The following is an 18423-nucleotide window of genomic DNA, read 5'->3' as shown; positions in this document are numbered from 1 at the left end:
GGGGAAATACGTACCTGCTTGTCATATGCCATATGTCAGTAGTAGTTCAGTTCATCTCAGTGCTCTGGGGGTTCAAAGGGGGCACTGTATTTGGAAACATACAGCCTCCAAGACTGGTAGATCTCAGAGTGACTACACCTTTGCTCTCCCGGTAACTAAGACCCAACAGTTGTTTGTTTACATTTGAATACTGCGACTGTATGGTCATTTATTCTGCTCTTTTGTAACTTCATGGACATTGCACCACTGCCTGTCTTTCCACATTCTGATGATACAAAAGATGCAATGAATCACACATTTTCTTAAATGATACTGTATATCCAACCTAGCGAGAGGAAAAAGCTCACAAAATGCCTCTTATTTTGAAACATATACATACAATCAGACGAGCCAAATAATGACCAGAAAACTGTTTAAAAATAAGATAATTAACTGTTTCAATACTTTTAATTAGAGAGCCTTGGTGATTTGAACCATGCATATTAAAGTTTTTTTAGCTTAGAAGATAGAAAAAAACATGTTAAAAAGTGCAGGGAGCTATCAGGCAGTTCTTATTTTAAACGAAAACAAACAATTAAATATACCAAGCAACAGAAACCAAAGCTTTCCAAAAATTCAATAGAACTGAGATTCTAATTCTTCACGCCTCTTATTGTGAAAGTACAAAACGCGAAAAGAGCATTCGCAGAGGAGCTACTGGCGAGAGATATGAATTTCGAATCAACAAAACTGTGCCTTCTCTCCATTGCTGTTTATGAATGTTCTGTCCTTCTTGTGTATCCTTACATGAACCTGCCGTCTCCACCACACATGCCCTGTGTGGCAGAAAGAGTGTAATATATCCCAAAGGTTTTCTAAAACCATACTTTCATGCTTTGCTGTCAATTTCCGCACCAGTTTATCATGTGGCTGACACACTCACCTACTTTTATAACTATTTCGCTAACTGTATTTATTTCAAGTGGCTAATCTTCTCTCTGGGGAAATGTGAGTGTTTAGCTTCAGCCTTAAGGTGAGGCACCTGACGGAGGCAAGAAGACCTCCTGCTTGTTTTCATAATGTATTCATTGAATTTAATTTCTTGTTCATTAACAGGCTCATATGAAAGTCATTTGTGAGTCTTAGAAGACCGATATTTACTACAATTTTCATATACAGTACTCTGTAGCCTTACCCTTGTCTGGCTACTTGTGGTATTTAGTTCTTATTGGTTTATACTCATTGCACAAGCAACCTATTAGAAGCAGAAGTGTAAAATCTAGGTACAGAGCATAAAAAAAATCTGGCACCGTTTGGCTTTAGACACAGATGATTCTACTCAAGAGCTTGCTTATATCTGTCGGTTGAGTAGAACCACCTGTGGTTTCGGCCAAACCTGGGCAGGCTTTTTGTAGTCCAGACATAGATTTATGATCAGATGGTGCTGCGGGTGTGCAGTCCATTGTTGCACAGAAGTCGCAGCAAACAAAAGCCCAATCCCAACATCCATAATTAAGAGGTAGGAAATGTTGGTTCCTTGAGAGAGCATTACTCTGTATGTTTTAGATCTCTCCCAACTCCATCACATATGATTCAGTTGATAATGATGGTTTCAGGCTTATGCAGAGCTTGCTTATCAAGCAAAAATGCCAAAATGTCAAATATCGGGTCTGGACAATTATCAACTGTCAATTATCAATTATCGAGCTATCAGTATTTTGAAACGTATTATGTACACCATTTAAATCCATTGTACACAGTAAAATGAGTGAAGTAGTTTTTGTCATAATCGTTCTCCTTTCGTTGCATTATATTTGGAAAAAGTTAGAGTATTATTATTATTGTCAGACAAAGCCATTTGATTTGCTTTTTTTGAATTATTTCTTTTGAAGAACATTTCGCCTGTTAAAACACACTTTGATTTATTGTGGTGCAATTGTTTGTTTGCCTTCACGTTCTTCAGGCAATGTATATCGATGTCAATGATCTAATGCAATCCGACCTCCTGTGTCTATTATCTGTAGCTTGGGTCGGATCCCTCGCCATGGGGATGATATTCTTCTGTTCACCGGTGGTCAGCATGTTCACGGACCACTTTGGCTGTCGGAAAACTGCTGTCAGTGGGGCTCTCCTGGCTTTCATTGGATTGCTCAGTACATCCTTTGCAAAGTAAGCTATATTTGCTCCCCATTCATGAATAGTAGTACAAATAAAAGGATTTCATGAGTTTCATGTTTTGGGCCAAAATGTATCCTAATGCATTCTCTACTAGACCAATCAAATAAGATTCTTCAATTCTTCACTGTTGGACCATAATGAACAGAAATCTAATTTAATTTGAAACAGGTCATATGTTTAGCTGTTGAGCCAATCTCTTCTGAACCAGCGATTTGTTGTTCCTTGAGGGGACGCTTACTATAACTTTGTAAATGTTAATATTTAAACCCCCATTCTAAAACACTCAGAAATGCATGGTGCCTGAGGGATCCATTCCAATCCATGAAATTGAAACATAGTGACTCCTAGCATGAATAGCAGGATGAGATGTATCATATTTTTTTTTATGGAAAATGCATCTGGCTAATGAGATTAGATTATTCTATACTAGAGCAATTGCAAAACAAGCATTTCCTGTTTAATTGAAACCAAACACTAGGCTTTTGAGCATCATGGTTGCATGTGTGTGTGCTATGAGCACACACACACATGATGATACAGCTGTGCTTAGTCTGCACACAGGGGACTCTGGCATTAGTAGCCACTGTGATAGGTTTGACACATATGTTGATTGGTGTAATAGGACCATCTCAGCATAAATGTGGGGGAAAAAAACTGACGAAATGGTGTTTGACCCAAAATCAATTGGAGACCATAGCCCATCTCTGTTAATGGCACAAATATCAAGCAGGTCTCCTCTTACAAATACTTTGCGATTTAAATCAATGGCAGGATTTGCTACACATACCAAATGTATGTTTGAGGATTCATCAGCGCCTTCATTTCTTGCTATGTTTGAGAATACGTATATGGAGTTGAGCGAAGCATTTTGTTTGTCTTTATGGAGCAACCATTGAGTCAGTCCTTTCAAATAACAGGTTGGTTTGGGAACCTAACTGTTCGATCTAAAGGTTGGTTAAGAGAGCAGGGAAAAGAAATGGGCTGCTCCCATCACCCCAGGACATATATGGCCAGACCGTTATTCAAGAGACCAATAAATTTTCAGACACTCCTTCCTCCCATGCGCTACACTCCCAATCCAATTTTATAATCACAGGAAGAAAGTAAATGACTTTTGTCTGCGAATTAAATTTATATAAAAATGCATTCATATTGCAGGCTACAGCTTAGTTAACAAATGATTAGAGGGAGGAAGACAAACAAACAGGAGGACATGAGGGCAGAGTGGTGTGTGCATATGCCTCTAATGTGTTGTCCAATGTCTGTAGAGTATTTATTGTCCTGTTCTGTGTATTGTCCCATGTATCTTGTATATTATATGTGGTATGTATTGCCCAATGCATGTAATACCACGGGGGGCCTGTCCTCTGAGACATGTTTCTCCTACGAGAGACCAAATAAAAGCTAAATTCAAATTTAAAAAATCAAATTCAAATTAAATTTTAATGAATCTGAGACATAGTTTAAATGTCAATTCAGACAGACTACAATGACTTGCAAAACTTCAACCTCCAAACCGATGAATGCATATGGAAAAAGTGAATGTCATGATTAGGTTTAAAGAGCATCCTCGACACTCAGTTTTTCACAAGTTAGGATGGGTTGAGGTTTACGTCTTTGTGAACAACTGCCTGAACAAATAATCCAACACTTTATGTGGAAACTGAAGAAATTGCTCCGTGTAAGCAGCAAGGTCAAAAATCAACGTTGAATGAGTGAATGTTTATAATGTTGAAATATTTAACTGTTCGGCTCCAACCAATAGATGTAGCTTTCATGTTGCACAATCATTTAATATAATCTTTAAAAATATGTTTCCATGTGAAAAAATGGTAAATGAGTGATTTAGTCGTGGTCCCAATGAATTTGCCTTTGTTTGTTCTATTCCCAGCTCCTTGAGCCTCCGTTATTTTACTTATGGCATACTGTTTGGCTGCGGATCCTCCTTCGCTTTCCAGCCCTCTTTGGTCATCCTCGGCCACTACTTTCGCAAGCGCCTGGGATTTGCCAATGGCGTGGTGACGGCAGGTGCCAGCCTCTTCTCCATGGGTCTCCCGGTTTTGCTGAACAAAGTCGTGGAGCCACTGGGACTCAGCAGAACCTTCCAGATCCTCAGCCTCTTCATGCTTGTGCAGGCCTTTCTGGCATTAACATTCAAGCCGTTGCTACCAGCTGGACTTTGCATGGGCCCGACAGGCCCTGCAGATTTTCAAAAACAGGCAGGGGTGACTCCTCAAAGTGGGATCTGTTGGCACAAGGCGTTGGTATGGGTCAGAAAGTACTTCAACCTGCGAGTGTTTCATATCCTCACTTACCGTGTGTGGGCATTTGGAGTTGCGACAGCTGTATTGGGCTACTTTGTGCCTTATGTCCATCTGGTAAGAACATTATGCCCTTGTTCCATTGCATGCATAATTTTTAATACCTGTCTCAAAATCAGGACCAACAAAATTATAAGTCAGCCTGTTCTTTGTTGATTATGTTTTCCCATACCACAGAAATTAAACATATTTCCATGTTGAACTCAAAAACCATACGCTAAATAACGCATGCCATATCGTTATCAGCTTTCAGTATGGAATGTACACTGGGAATCAAGCAATTTAGAGCCCACTACCATATGACATAGTATTTGAGTGTGTGTGTGGAAGGGGGGGGGGGGACAGAACGACATTTATATATGGCACTTTTGTAATCACGTGTTTATATATTTAGTCTGTCCGTTTTCAAAGTCAAAGTCAGCTTTATTGTCAAATATGCTAATATGCATGACATACAGCACAGATGAAATTACTGTCAGAAACAAGAGCCTTTATTTCAGGATTGTACTCCACAGAAAATTGCAAATTTCTTTTGGCCTTGGGACCAGAATGTGAACTGGTTTAATGATCAGAAATGTTCCTGTCTGGAGGGTTATACTACACAAAATTGGCAAGAAGTACTATAATAACTTCTCATTAGCTGTTACTCACAATGAAAGAGTAGTATAGTATCAATATACACTTGCAGTGTAATTATTTAAATTGTTGTTGCGATTTGCAAAACAGGAGTAAATATTGAGTATGCAACATAGACAGGCAAGGGTGTGAAGTTGACAATGTCGTATCCAGATATGGGATGTTCATGCTTCGCCCTCCCTCTCCCAAAAGTGTTGTTTCAGGCCCAGGCCCAAGTGCAAACACAGCCCCGGTCTTTGTAATGACTTGACCACTTCAGGAAGAGTCTCCTGTATGGCCCCTCTGTGTCCTGAACCGTGCCTGTTCAGTGGCTATTCATGCATACCAAAAGTGTTCAAAGTAGAGCAAATAGTTCAGCATGTTCAGGAAAGACATCAGAGAGTGGTTTTGCCTTAGGGCTTCTGGGGAGTGGCTTGTTTTATATCCATAAAAAATATTCACATACTGTATATTCCTGCTATATTGTTGCGACAGTTAATGTTTGAAATTTATGGTGGGATAATTGACCAAGTGCTCAATCAATCAACTTGTTTTAGTATCGACAAAAACAGAAGGAAAGTTGTATCCATGACATTGTGACAGTCATCCGGCGCACCAACATGACTCCATCTGTCTTTTTCTTTGTGTGACAGATGCACTTTGTCAAGGAGCAGTTCAAGGGTACCGAGAAGGAATGGGTACTTCTTGTGTGCATTGGAGCATCATCGGGGGTGGGGCGTCTCACTTTTGGCAAAGTTGGAGACCTTATTCCAGGTCTGCAGAAAATCTACATGCAGGTCAGGAAATGAATGAAACTGGAGAGTTTGAATCCATTGTCTCAGACTTGAACATTTAGTTGAAACCTAAAACATCCCAGCTCAATCAGTGATTGTATCTCTTTCGTTTCAGAAAAAAACACAATCCATACAGCTTTTTACATTTCACGTTTGTATCACATTGTAGTCATTAGTGGCCATCCATGTTCACTTTTGTCTTCATCTCTTTTTTCTGAATGTAATACTTTGCCAAGGTAATACGTAATCAGCCTTTGTATTGTGAGGATCGTGAGAACACAGTGTGCTGTAGTTCGAAAAGACAGGACAATGACCTGCATATTTCATCAGTAACTTTGAATCAACTATTAACTTAATCTGCCCACTGAAATGGGGCCCTTGGCATCAACAAAGTACACTGAAGCAAAGTTCATTCAGTGTAAATTGAAATAGTTTGGCTGTAAATCGTTCCTAATTTGCATTCACACAAGAGTCCAAGAATGAAAAACTGCTGGATATTGTTAGGGGTGAGTCACTACGAAGAGAGTAGAAAAGAAAGAGACCAGCCTAATCGAGTGGGTTTAAGGTGAACTTGCACTGTGTCTCTCATGTACTCAGCGTTTCAAATTACAACACATTGTCACTGTCCTCAAATGTGCCTTGCTTATATTGTTACCAAGAGATTTTTTCAATTTCTGCTGAAGGTGTTCTTACGTGTTCACCTTAAATTAAAGACCGAGACATTTAAGTGAACATGTTACGTCTTCGCTAGTCTGTAGCCTTGCTCAGAAAGACTGCTCTTAATTTAAAACACAAAATGAGACATTTTAGAAGGCACAAAGTACAAAAACACACAAGGCTTTCTTGATGTGTGAGTCTTTCAGATGTCGAATCCCTTTGCCAACTGAAATTATGACTTGCCTGTACGTCATGCCAGCAGACAAAAAAAACATTTTAATGCTTGCAATCCAACCATGCAGCTGTGCAATAATGTAACCTTAAAGGACAACCGACGTCTCTGGACAAGTTGTGTCCATAATTTGTAAAATGGCTTCAAATGACTTCTACTGAGTGTATTTTACAAAGATTCCACCGCATATAGCTATATTTTACGTTTTAAGACTTGTGCTGAATATTCCGGAAGTTTTTGTCAGTCTTGTTTTTGAGTTGGTGACGAGTCCGTACGTGACATCACTGAAGGAACGTCCCTGACCGAAAAAAAGGACACGTAGTAGCAGTCCTTCCATCACGTCAATGCTTGTTTGGTCTGAAAACCTCGTGTTGCGCCAGAAAAGGGCGTCCAAGCTCCTTATAAGGAATTTATCAGCCTGTGGAAACGCAATACACTGTCATGTCTACAAGAGGTCGCCATTTTCTGCCTCTTTTCTGGGACGCTACATTGCAGTCCAGATGCCTCAAAATGACACGGAATAAATTCTTTAATCGATTGCAAACTCCTATTCAAAACTATTTGAATCCTATTCATAACTGGATGTGTAACAGGCAAGCATATACTCCGAATCTGAAGCCATTGTTTTTATTCTCCAGCAATGCAAGACGTCTTGGCGTGACGTCACGAACTGGGGGCGGGACTTTCTGAAAATGCCCAATTGTAGCTCAATTTTTTTGCAGATTTTGGACACTTTAAGTCATTTTTATTGGTGTTTTGCATTTGACTAAAAATACCATACTGCGTGTTTTGGGTATTTTAGATGCTATAAAACGTCAGTTAGGAAACAAAAAAGTGACGGTTGTCCTTTAAAGGCCAAAAACCATATGTTGCATCGGATGCATGTGGACCTAGGAAAATCCCTCAAGGAAGTAGTATCTGTTTTAGTGTGAAAGTGTGGCTGTCAAAAACCTTAAACTTTATGAGCATTGTTTTAAACCTTAGTTTCCTTACATTAAGTGGATCTGAAGTCTGTACCATTCCACCAGTTCATATTAGGATATAGACATGCACAAACAATGGCACTCAATAGGATCATTGTAACATTTTTCCTTTGTCTTTTTAGGTGGCATCCTTTATAGCCCTGGGAATCATGTCAATTATGATCCCTCAGTGTTCTCTCTTTGAGCAACTTGTAGTCGTATGTGTATTCCTGGGACTGTGTGATGGATGTTTTCTCACCATGATGGCTCCCATTGCATTTGAGCTGGTTGGGCCCATGCAGGCATCACAGGCAATAGGATACCTGCTCGGCCTCATGTCTCTTCCAATGACTGCAGGCCCACCCATTGCAGGTGAACGACTAGATTTCTTTTCAATCTGTTTTCTCAGGACTGTAATGCTGAAGTTTAGAATACATTAGATTAGCCTTCATTAGTCCCACACTGGAGACATTTACACTTCACAGCAGGAAAGTGATGAAAGGAAGAGTGAAGAAATGAAGCTTTGAAGTTTGAGTTGTGAGTTGATCAATATTAGCAAAGTAAAACACTTGACAATCAATGAATAGTGTGTGTGTGTGTGTGTGTGTGTGTGTGTGTGTGTGTGTGTGTGTGTGTGTGTGTGTGTGTGTGTGTGTGTGTGTGTGTGTGTGTGTGTCTGAAAGTGAGCGAGCGAGCGAGAGAGAGAGGGTGGGTATTGTTTGGTTTGGATTCAATTGGGTGTACCTTGAGTGAATGCTAGCGCGTGTGGCTGCCGCTGCTCACCCACATAAGAACTTATCCTGTGACTGAAAAGTGAGCTTGAGAGTTTTGAAAGGCGCTTATGAATGAAATGTATAATAATAATAATAATAATTAATTATTATTATTATTATTATTATTATTATTATTATTATTATTATATTTGTCTCGCAGTGGAGAAATTTACATTTCCCAGCAGCAAAGTTATCAAAGGAAGAGGAAAGCAAAGAAAGAAGCAGAAAAATAAAATCCAGGAGTGGCTGGAAAGGCAGTCTCACGACGCCATCTTGAAGTCAAAAGAACACAAAAAGAACCATATTAGACGGTGAATGCATATACAAGCTGAACTGGCTACAAGTGGCTACAAGTACAAAATATCACCACATCGTAAACTTCAATGCTTGCTTCCTGAAAACAAAACACAGGTGAAGACAAATCTTTTCCACAAAGGCATCTTGAAAACAAGTTCGATGAATATTGTATACTTAATTTGAACACCGGTCGCACAATTAAAATGTAAAACAAATGTGTTTTGATTATTGTTTTCAGGCAAAAGTGGGAATTTTTTTCAGGTAGCCACAATCTCCTTTCAAATAAAAAATACGGTGCTTTTTTTCCTCAGCATGTCGAGCTTTAGCTCATCTTGTTCTTGTAAAAATAATATGCCGGATTGTGCCCAAGTGCTGTTTGTTTTATTTGTGGTTCCACAGTGGCTGTAATGAAAGAATACAGTAAAATATAAATAGACACTTTGAAATCAAACACCTCGACAAGTACAACGACATGTATGAAAAGCAGAAGGCTCCATGAAAGTAGCGGAGATGAAAACGACTAGTTTTTATAGCAGACTATGTTCAAACAAGAAAAAGCTACATGTGAAGCTACCGTAAAGGCTCGTCATTGAAGATTCTGCACATGTCAGTGGCATTAGCATAACATGAGTTATTTCATAAGAGCCAAAGGATTCTATTGCTAACAGTTGAAATCTTTTCTGGTGAAATTTGCTCTGAATTCCTCAACATGTGCTATCACTTTAAGGTGAGAGATGGCAAAGCTGAAGAATTGCAATGACCAGTCTTTAACTGTTTGATGAAGTCTGACTGGGCAAATGTGCACAATTTAAAAATTTCTATCAGTATTAAAGTTAGCCTGAGCTGCGACTTGTGTTCCAGGTTTTCATGTTAGCCCACTGTGAATTTGGATTTGACACCCTGAATCAATATTTAGGTCATTGTAAAGGCTTTTCAAAAGCATTAGGGCACAAGCTGATTTGCACGGAAGTCACGACGTAACAAAAACATAGGCATTCATTTGTGTCAGTAATTACAAGAATATTCCTGTGTTCACATTATGTTGTACACACATAGACCTTTGTGAGCAACAAGTCGGATGGACTTGGCAGCAAAACTCTCCCCCTCCAACTTTGCAAACTGGTTCAAGTCACATTCATGTGACAGTGACATGTAAACAGAGGAGGTGTCGAACAGCTGAAGCGCAGCTGTAAAACTTGCTCGGCTGGCAGTAGGAAGTTAGAAAGGGCCTGATATATTTTATACGTTTTAGTAATTTGATGGAGTTATTTTTTTTACATGTCGACACAATAAGTAAAATGAGCCAATAACAACACATCACATAGAAAGAAAGCACATCCTTTTAAGATGGGATTGGCCATTCCTTTTAATTTCATACCTGAAGTATGAATAAAAAGATGCAACAATCATCTGTTTGGAATCAGACTTTCAATTTAAAGATCTGAGGTGCGTGACGATATGTTTTAAACATTCCTCGAGATGGACATTTTTTATCTCCAATATAGTAAGTGACTGAATGAGTAATGAATTACTGTATTTACACACTTGGTTTGTTTTAATCGATTGAAAGCTGTGATGGGTTTTGTATGTGTTTGCTGGGGTCTTTCTTATCAATGCTGCCTATGCACAAAGTGGGGCCTGAGAGATGCATATGGAAATTTCTCGCACCTATTAATAAAACAAGAAAAGAAAAGAAAAGCAATAACTTGTAAGAAACTGCGGCCAGATAAATACTGTGCATGTGTGTCAAGGAGGAGGTGGCGAGCAAGCTTTTATCGAGTTATGTTTTAATATCAATAGCAGTGCTTCAATTTTTGGATTCTCAAGCGTCGATGTCTCCAGTGATAACAAGACGGCCACACACAAAGGAAGAAATATCTCGAAATGACTCAGCTTTAAAAAAACAACAAAATGATGTGCTTAATTTGGATATGTAAATCAGTTTGACATGATAAATTCATTTTGTACTGTCGTCCTTGAACATATTTCAACATGCGGATCAAACCTCTAAAGATGGAGGAAACTGATTTGCTGTGGCGACCCCTTGAAGGGAAAAGCCGAAAGGAAAAGAAGAAGTAAACACAATTTTAGTCATTTACAACTGATCTAGATTTCCGAATGAAGCAAATCCAACAGATTTTTTTCTGTGTAGTCTTACCCAACTGGGTGGAACATTTTTGTCTTTCTTAAATAGATTTTACTGTTATAGATACAATGTCAGTTCATTACGTTTTAACCATGTTCAACCACTGATCACACATTTTGTAAATTGAACAGCAGAATTTTCTCAGTGGAAGAACATTTGCATTCCCCTGAGTGCACAGCTGTGACTGACATTTCACGACTGTAATTGGACCAAATATGAATCAATTTTACCATAGCGGGCAGGATGTGTGGGTTCCAAGTTCAGTGATATATCAAGTGAACATTTTCTGCAGGTTTATTATATGTATGCATGCAGGGTTTTATATATACACGATATGTACACGTACGTTACTTTTGGCTTTTGTGTGTACTTACACTTTTTGTTAATTAAATTAGAAGATGAAGCACAGAGAAGATGAAATCAGATTGGAAAAAAAACCAAACTGAACAACCACAAGGAAAACATTCAGAAGTTCATTAACCAGGAATTCCTTAATTGAACACATACAATCAATTCTCTTTCCACTTCACAGGTTTGCTTCACGACTACTTGGAGGACTACAAAGTAGCCTTCTCTTTAGCTGGTGTGCCCCCCATTATCGGAGGGGTGGTGCTGTTCTTTGTTCCTCTGATTCACCGCCGACTAGAGCGTGGCAACACGCCTGCAGCGCCAGAAGAGACGACAACTCGCATGTTACCCAGCGCCCAACCATCTCCAAAGAGCTGCTCCAATGGAGACATGCTGCCCGGCTACACTGATGCTGAGACACATATCTGATTTGTATCGGTTTCTTAGAATACTTTTGTACATAACGTGTACAAAGGTTTTCCCATTTGTTCTCTCTAAGGACAATTTCTCATCCTTAGATTTTCCTTCTCCTGATTGCACTGATGGGACTGTCTTGTTGCCTGACCATTGATTTTGCCCTCCTCCTTGACCTTGCTTGGGTGTTTCTTAAAAGAAATCAAATTTGAAGCCGGATTAGGGACGATAAGAAGGCTCATTGCTACACAAGTCAAGGAGATGAAGCAAAACACAGTCTGAGAAGGAAGCAAAATATCCTCCAAGAGGAATGAAATGAGATTTTTGTTTTTTTACAATTGGGATTTATCCTCAAAATCCGAGTTCACATTTTGCTTTGACTGAGAAGTCCAAATAGTATACCTTTTAATGACACAAATGTGGAGTGGACCCAGGTTGCCAACCCCAGACCTAGTTTTTCATGTAAAACACTTATTGGCAGTATATACCCGTTCATTTAATCATTTGGGACGTTTTAGTGAAAGCAGTTATGATGGCCATCAATTCGACGCAGGCTGGCCTGGTCCTTGTTGCCTATGAATCGTGTGCGTCCGCCGATTTTTCACTTTACAACAAAATACATGTAATTAATGTATAATGTAATTAAAACAAGTAATTTTACAGTGTACTTACTTATCAGTAAGTGTGATTGAGACCAGTGCCTTCAAACTAGAAAACAAGTGCTTTCAATGATATGTTGGCTTCTAGTCGTGACAGCATGTAGTGCATTATGTTGATAATATCGCTCGAGGCAAAAACCACACACAATGAGCCAGTCAGCTCCACAGCAGACAGAAGTGTAACCGAGGATGTTTTTCCTACACGCGCACAAGGAAAATGTTTTTCATATTGCATTTAATGATGTGTGCTTGATAGATAACACTAAACCAATTTGAATTTGGATTTACTTTCCAAATGCTTCAGCTCTTAGACTTTTGTTTTCAGATTTGGGGGAGAAGAGTTCTAAACAACGAAACATAATCTGTGACTTTCATCACTGAGGACTTTTTTTTCCCGCCCACAGTTTGTCACAATATTTTATCAAGATCGGGTCATCTTAATGATACAATTTTTCTACATTTACATTTCAAACCCTCTTAGAACGTTCCCCTTGCGGGAAGAATCTCTGCTTTCTACCCAGCTACCATTTTATTCAATGGAGAATTTGAACTGGGTCATCTGATGAGAAGGGAAGCTTTAATCTATCTTCTTTTGTTTTATTGTCTAATCCTTGGATTCCTTCTTTTATCCAACGTCTTAAGCCCCTTGAGCCTTCATGTGAATTGCAGCCATGGTTCAGAACTGTCGTTTTGTTTACCTGGGAACTGGTTGAGGGAGTACACTTTGGATCACAGTTAGAAACGTAAATAACGGGGGAATGGCAAATGCCGCATCTTAAAAGTAAGCAGTTGAGTCTTGCTTCTTACTCATGTAGCAGGTTAGAAGGAGTCTGTGCACTCTGTCACTTCAGATGGTGAGGCAATGTCAAAAGTTCTGAGCCGTATTGCTCCCTATAAAGTTGGCAGTGTTTTGTCAAGAGGTTGGACAGGGACTGAGTGGAAATAGACTGTCACATAGTCCTACTTTCCTTCAAGCAGATATATCTTTATCAATACTATGCCATTACACCATAACCACATCACCCATTGTATGTGCTCCAAAAAACAATGATAACAACAAAAGGATACCCCAGGTAGCTAATGAAAATGGAACCGATTCTCACATCATTCTCTCCTCATCTTGTTAAAAACACTAGTCTTCCTCGCCACAGATTAAATGCCACAGGGTCTTATGATCGATCCTTCGAAAGCCGCTGGAACAAATAGTCCATGGACTGCGAGTGATGTTGTCTTACAGGAACTCGCACCCCAATGGTTTCTACACCAGAGCCCTTCGATATAAGATGTATTACCTTTTCTCTGACATTTTTTCGTCATAGTATATAGAATATTGTAATAACAACGTTCGTTTCTTGTGATCCATAAGTGGTCAAGAGCTGAATCTCAAATGAGTGTGGCAATGACACAAGAGAAAGTTGGACTAAGCTAACGTTACAATCATTTGCTAACTAAATAAATCTTGTGATGAAACAATCAACCTAGTTCCAGCTAGCCACAGAAGCTAACTTATCCTCAAATAGAACAAGCAACATCTATTTTTTCAATTTTTTTTTTGGTTCATGATGAATACATTGCTTAATATTATTACTCAAACATTCACAAATTACATATTTTAAAAAATAGCTGAAGTGAGATTTACAGTACATTCACTGGTATCTGCTCTAACAGGTGAACTAAATCATGGAGTACCAAAATATGCATTTAAGCATAAAACACAAGTGGTCAGATTGACTGAGTACTATTATTATTTCACATCCCACTTGGCAAACTTTCAAAGGTTAGATTACAATGTATTGACTGCATGAGTTTTTCATGCATGAGGTATACACTGTAAGCTCATTCTACCTTGCCACACAACGTAACTCGTCCTCTAAATAAAGCAAAGTAAACAGGTTCTGCTGCATTTCCCCTTAATTAGTCAATAACAAATGTTTAATTCTTCTTTTTTTGCTGTTATTATTTGCTTATTAACAGATAAGATTTTGGGTGCTGCTCGATAGTCTACTGAAATGAAAAGAACAGTAAAAAGGAAGGTCTATGCAGACGTTGGATCTCAGTTTTCATTTATTTTTTTGTATTGTTACTGTGAATACTGTTCTGATGGAAGCTGTAATTTCCTGAAAGTTTGTTTCTTTTTGGGGACAGTGGAGGAAGTACTCCAAGTACACTTGACTCACAGCAGTATCTTCAATTCAAAACAAATCTACCTTTTCAAACCAGTCAGCTCAGGTTCACTTCATACCAATTCCAACTTCAATACCTTACCTTTACCGCACTGAATTAATCATAGCCTTCTCTTTCTCAACTGACATGAAAAAACATTGTTTCCTGACTAGTGTGTGTGTGTGTGTGTGTGTGTGTGTGTGTGTGTGTGTGTGTGTGTGTGTGTGTGTGTGTGTGTGTGTGTGTGTGTGTGTGTGTGTGCGTGTGTGTGCTTGTTTGTTTTAAGTTTACTGATAGTAGATGAATGAAGTTTCACATTGTGAAAACTGAAACATGAGTTATATGTACAGTGGAACCGCCAAATTGGAACCCGCAAAAAGTGGAACAGTGGGGATTTCAATCCAAATTATTCCTCAAGTCAGGTAAAACCTAATTCAAATGCTTATGTGTGATGTCGCATGCAACCTCAGCGAATGTTTGAGTGATGTCAATTATGGAACGTGCGAATATGATCACCATAGAACTGGACAGGTCTGGCTACTCTTTACAATATGGCAATACAGTTGTTACAGGGCTTTATCTTTCCCAGTTAAAAAGCATTTAAACAACACCAGGTGTCAATGTCACTGTTGAAATACTTTGCTCTTCCCTCTATATATGAATCTTCTGTTACAGTTCTTTAAAGTGTAAGCAGTATTACTTAATACAGTGGTGCTTTGAGATAAGATTTGAATTCATTCCATAGAAACGCTAATCCCCCCCCCCCCCCCAATAATACGAATAGTAATGCCATTAATCCTTACACCCTGCCCCAAAGAAATCTGATAAATATTATTTAAAGAAAAAAAGTACTCCATAATGTTCTGCTTCAAATAATAAATCTTTGCCGTGCCATGTTTCACCAGTCATATCTTATTTTTTTGTTTCTTAGCAGTAAAAAAAAAACATCACTCGGGTCACTCGTATCTCAAGGCATTGCTGTATTAGTTATGCAGTATTTAGGGCCTGAGTAGCGTCAGCTGCGGAGCTCCTTTTGTTTTTTGTACGGATAATTTATTTGAGTTTTTTTTTTCAATGTGTAACTGTATGACATATAGGAATGATACTGAAATAACTGCTTATAGAGTGAAGCAAGTTTTTTTGATGGTTTTGGCCAGCGTATTGAACAGATTGTGGCTGCTCTTTGGAGGTTCCACTGTACCAAACACTATTGTCGTATTCGATGGAAGTAAGGAGAAACAAAAGCAAACACACAGCGTGAAATCATGAAGAACAACCACTTTTAGTTGCTTGCTCGGGATCAACTGAGCTGATCATTTATTCTTGCGAGCTTGTGATCTACTTCTGTGATTCCTTCACTTACTAAAAACACATCAGGCTAAATGTTTGACCTCAGCCAATGTATGTCATATCTTACTCTGAACACTACTGTTAATTTGTTTTGACATTGTTGTTTTCATTTCTGAAAGTCTTTCGCTTAATTAAGGTGTCCTTATCCGTTGGTCCTTGCGACGCTTAGATCAGGTGCATTCATCTTAAGACATCTTAAAATTGACCACGGGCCAAATGCGGCCCGTGGTCAATTTTCATCCTAACGTCTAGCCCACACGTAGAATTAATACATTGAGCAGTCATGCTGTTACTTGCGTGTGCTAAGTGCTGTCATCTAGAATGGCTCGCTGAACTGTATTTCAATTAAATGCTGTTAAATGTAAAGAATGTCCGCCAAAGTTGCCCCCCCCCCTACATTTTTGACACAACAAATCTGGCCCCCTTCGCAATAAATTTGGATACCCCTGATGTAAGCTGGCTGTGCAAAAGAGAAACTTACTGTACAACTTGTCCTGTACATGAATGAATGAAGCCAAACTAAGATTCCAAACGTTTGTATATAATCACCCGTGCAGTCAATATTTTGAGATAAGTTTCATTGTACAGTTGCTGACATTCACTCCTCTCGCCATATCTGACTCTTTTGGAACTAACAAAGGAAATCATTATTAAAAAAAAAATAACGTAGAGAAATGTGTTATTCTTCTCTGAAAATGTGCCATTTTTTTCTAATCTACTGACCTCAATCTTTTGCCAACTCTTGCACTGTTTAATTGTGAACTAGACCACCAGTATGTCGCTCAAAGTTTTCATATTATTCATTTGAAGCTGAGTCATGACAGCAAAAATCTCTCCATTGCACCTCATTCGCACTGCCCTGGTGTGATTCCAGCAACAATATTTTTCCAGGGCAACAATCACCCAACCCCCTCACCATCCCCCCCCAAAAAAAAACCGCAACTTTTTTTTTGTTTTCTTGTCTCTGTACCGAAGCGATGTACCCTATAGCCCTTTGCTCCATGTTCGACAAACGTTCTAGATAAATTGACACTTTTTATGTCATCGTAATGACTGTACCGGTTATAATTTCAAGCCTCTTACTGTATTGGTAATCCTTCCTCTGTGCCCTCTGTTTTTACTTATTGTTGATACACGTGTGGCTCAGTGATAACCTCCAGAGAGGTTACTCGCGTAAACCGGGATTGCCTCTCTTTACAGCTGTTTGCATATATCCTTGCCTAGCAGGCACCTTTTTATTTGACAATTTAAAAAGAAACTAATAAATAGAGCCAGTTGGCTTAATGTTACTGAAACTGAGATTCATCAAGCTGTTCATCAAGGAAATATTTTATGGTCAACATAATCTGTGTTAAATGGCTTTTTTTAATATTGAAACAACATTAAAGACCTAATATGAATAGAATGGTTGTTGCTGTTCATTTTTCATCCTCGGTTGTTTCTCTTCATGTAAAACTGACCAACAATTTCATTTTTGGATCAACCAACCTCCTGCGATTCACAGGTTACCATACATGCGCGCATATAAACATTCTTCTCACACATGCCCTGATGAGGAATAGCCACAATGGCCAATAAATTGAATACAACAGAAAAATGAAGTAGACACAAAACTTTGAGTTTGTGAAAAGCAAATCACTTCTTACCTTTGTAGAGACCTGACACATGCAGAGGCACTTTCGCAGCTTCTTCACAATCGTACCTCATGTGTCCCGTTTTGAAATGCTTCTCCCTGGCACTGCAGATTCCCATTCTTTGACAGTGCCTCTGTGAATTATACATGAAACAAAATCTAAGTGAGAATAATAATAGCAATAAAAGACATACTGCAACATCTCTGTAGTTCCACACTGCCGACCGCTGATGACTTCCAGTGGTCACGCGTTGCCTTCGATGAAAGGGAAACCTTTTTTTGTTGTTGTTTTTTTAGACCGATAGGCTGAACAAAATATGTCAATATATCATGTCAAATATCAACACGAAACACGATCGACATATTGGGCACTGATGCTCCTCTATATAGCTCGACGTCCTTCAGACATGACATGAAAACAGGTATATTATCCCAAGACCATTTGTTCACAAAGACATTGATTCAGTTCAAAATACAATCCCTGACTGCGTAGGGCCCTCAATCAAATGACGTGCAGTACTTGGTTGAGTAAGGTTGAAAAACTGATCCTGTGACTGTAAAGTGACCTTGAGAGTTTTGATAGGCGCTTAAAAATGAAATGTAGTATGATTATTAAGGTTGAGATATGAGAAGCAATTTGTCCTCTCCCTTGTCATGGTCAATTATCAATAGATAACACTACAAGCCATAAAGTCATCATTTTTTTCATCACAAAATATTTGCACAAAAGGATTGATAGTACATGTCCACAATGTCTTTTTGTGTCAAAGTATAAGAAAACCTTTATTCGTGTCGCAATGGAGAAATTCACGATTTACATTGGTTGTGAAGGGAAGAAAGTAGAAGTTGATCGCATTATCTGGTGAATTCACACTTTTCCAACGTCAACGTCCTCTGAAGGC

General features: G+C 38.8%; 1 protein-coding gene across 1 annotated transcript in view; it reads left to right on the top strand.

Moving 5' to 3' along the window:
- The window catches only part of slc16a2 (solute carrier family 16 member 2), a 29479-nt gene extending 12168 nt beyond the window's left edge, over positions 1-17311 (top strand). Inside the window, exons 4-6 of the mRNA XM_088988686.1 lie at positions 5747-5890; positions 7882-8110; positions 11487-17311. Coding sequence (XP_088844812.1) covers positions 5747-5890; positions 7882-8110; positions 11487-11731 — 618 coding nt within the window. The 3' untranslated portion in view covers positions 11732-17311. The remainder of the gene's footprint in view (positions 1-5746; positions 5891-7881; positions 8111-11486) is intronic.
- Positions 17312-18423: the final 1112 nt, after the last annotated feature.

This window comes from Hippocampus bargibanti, linkage group LG02 (genome assembly GCF_051943395.1).
Source record: "Hippocampus bargibanti isolate YZ-2025 linkage group LG02, ASM5194339v1, whole genome shotgun sequence".
Taxonomy (NCBI): domain Eukaryota; kingdom Metazoa; phylum Chordata; class Actinopteri; order Syngnathiformes; family Syngnathidae; genus Hippocampus; species Hippocampus bargibanti.
The sequence above is the reverse complement of the archived record's forward strand: the minus strand, read 5'-3'. Positions and strand labels throughout refer to the sequence as shown.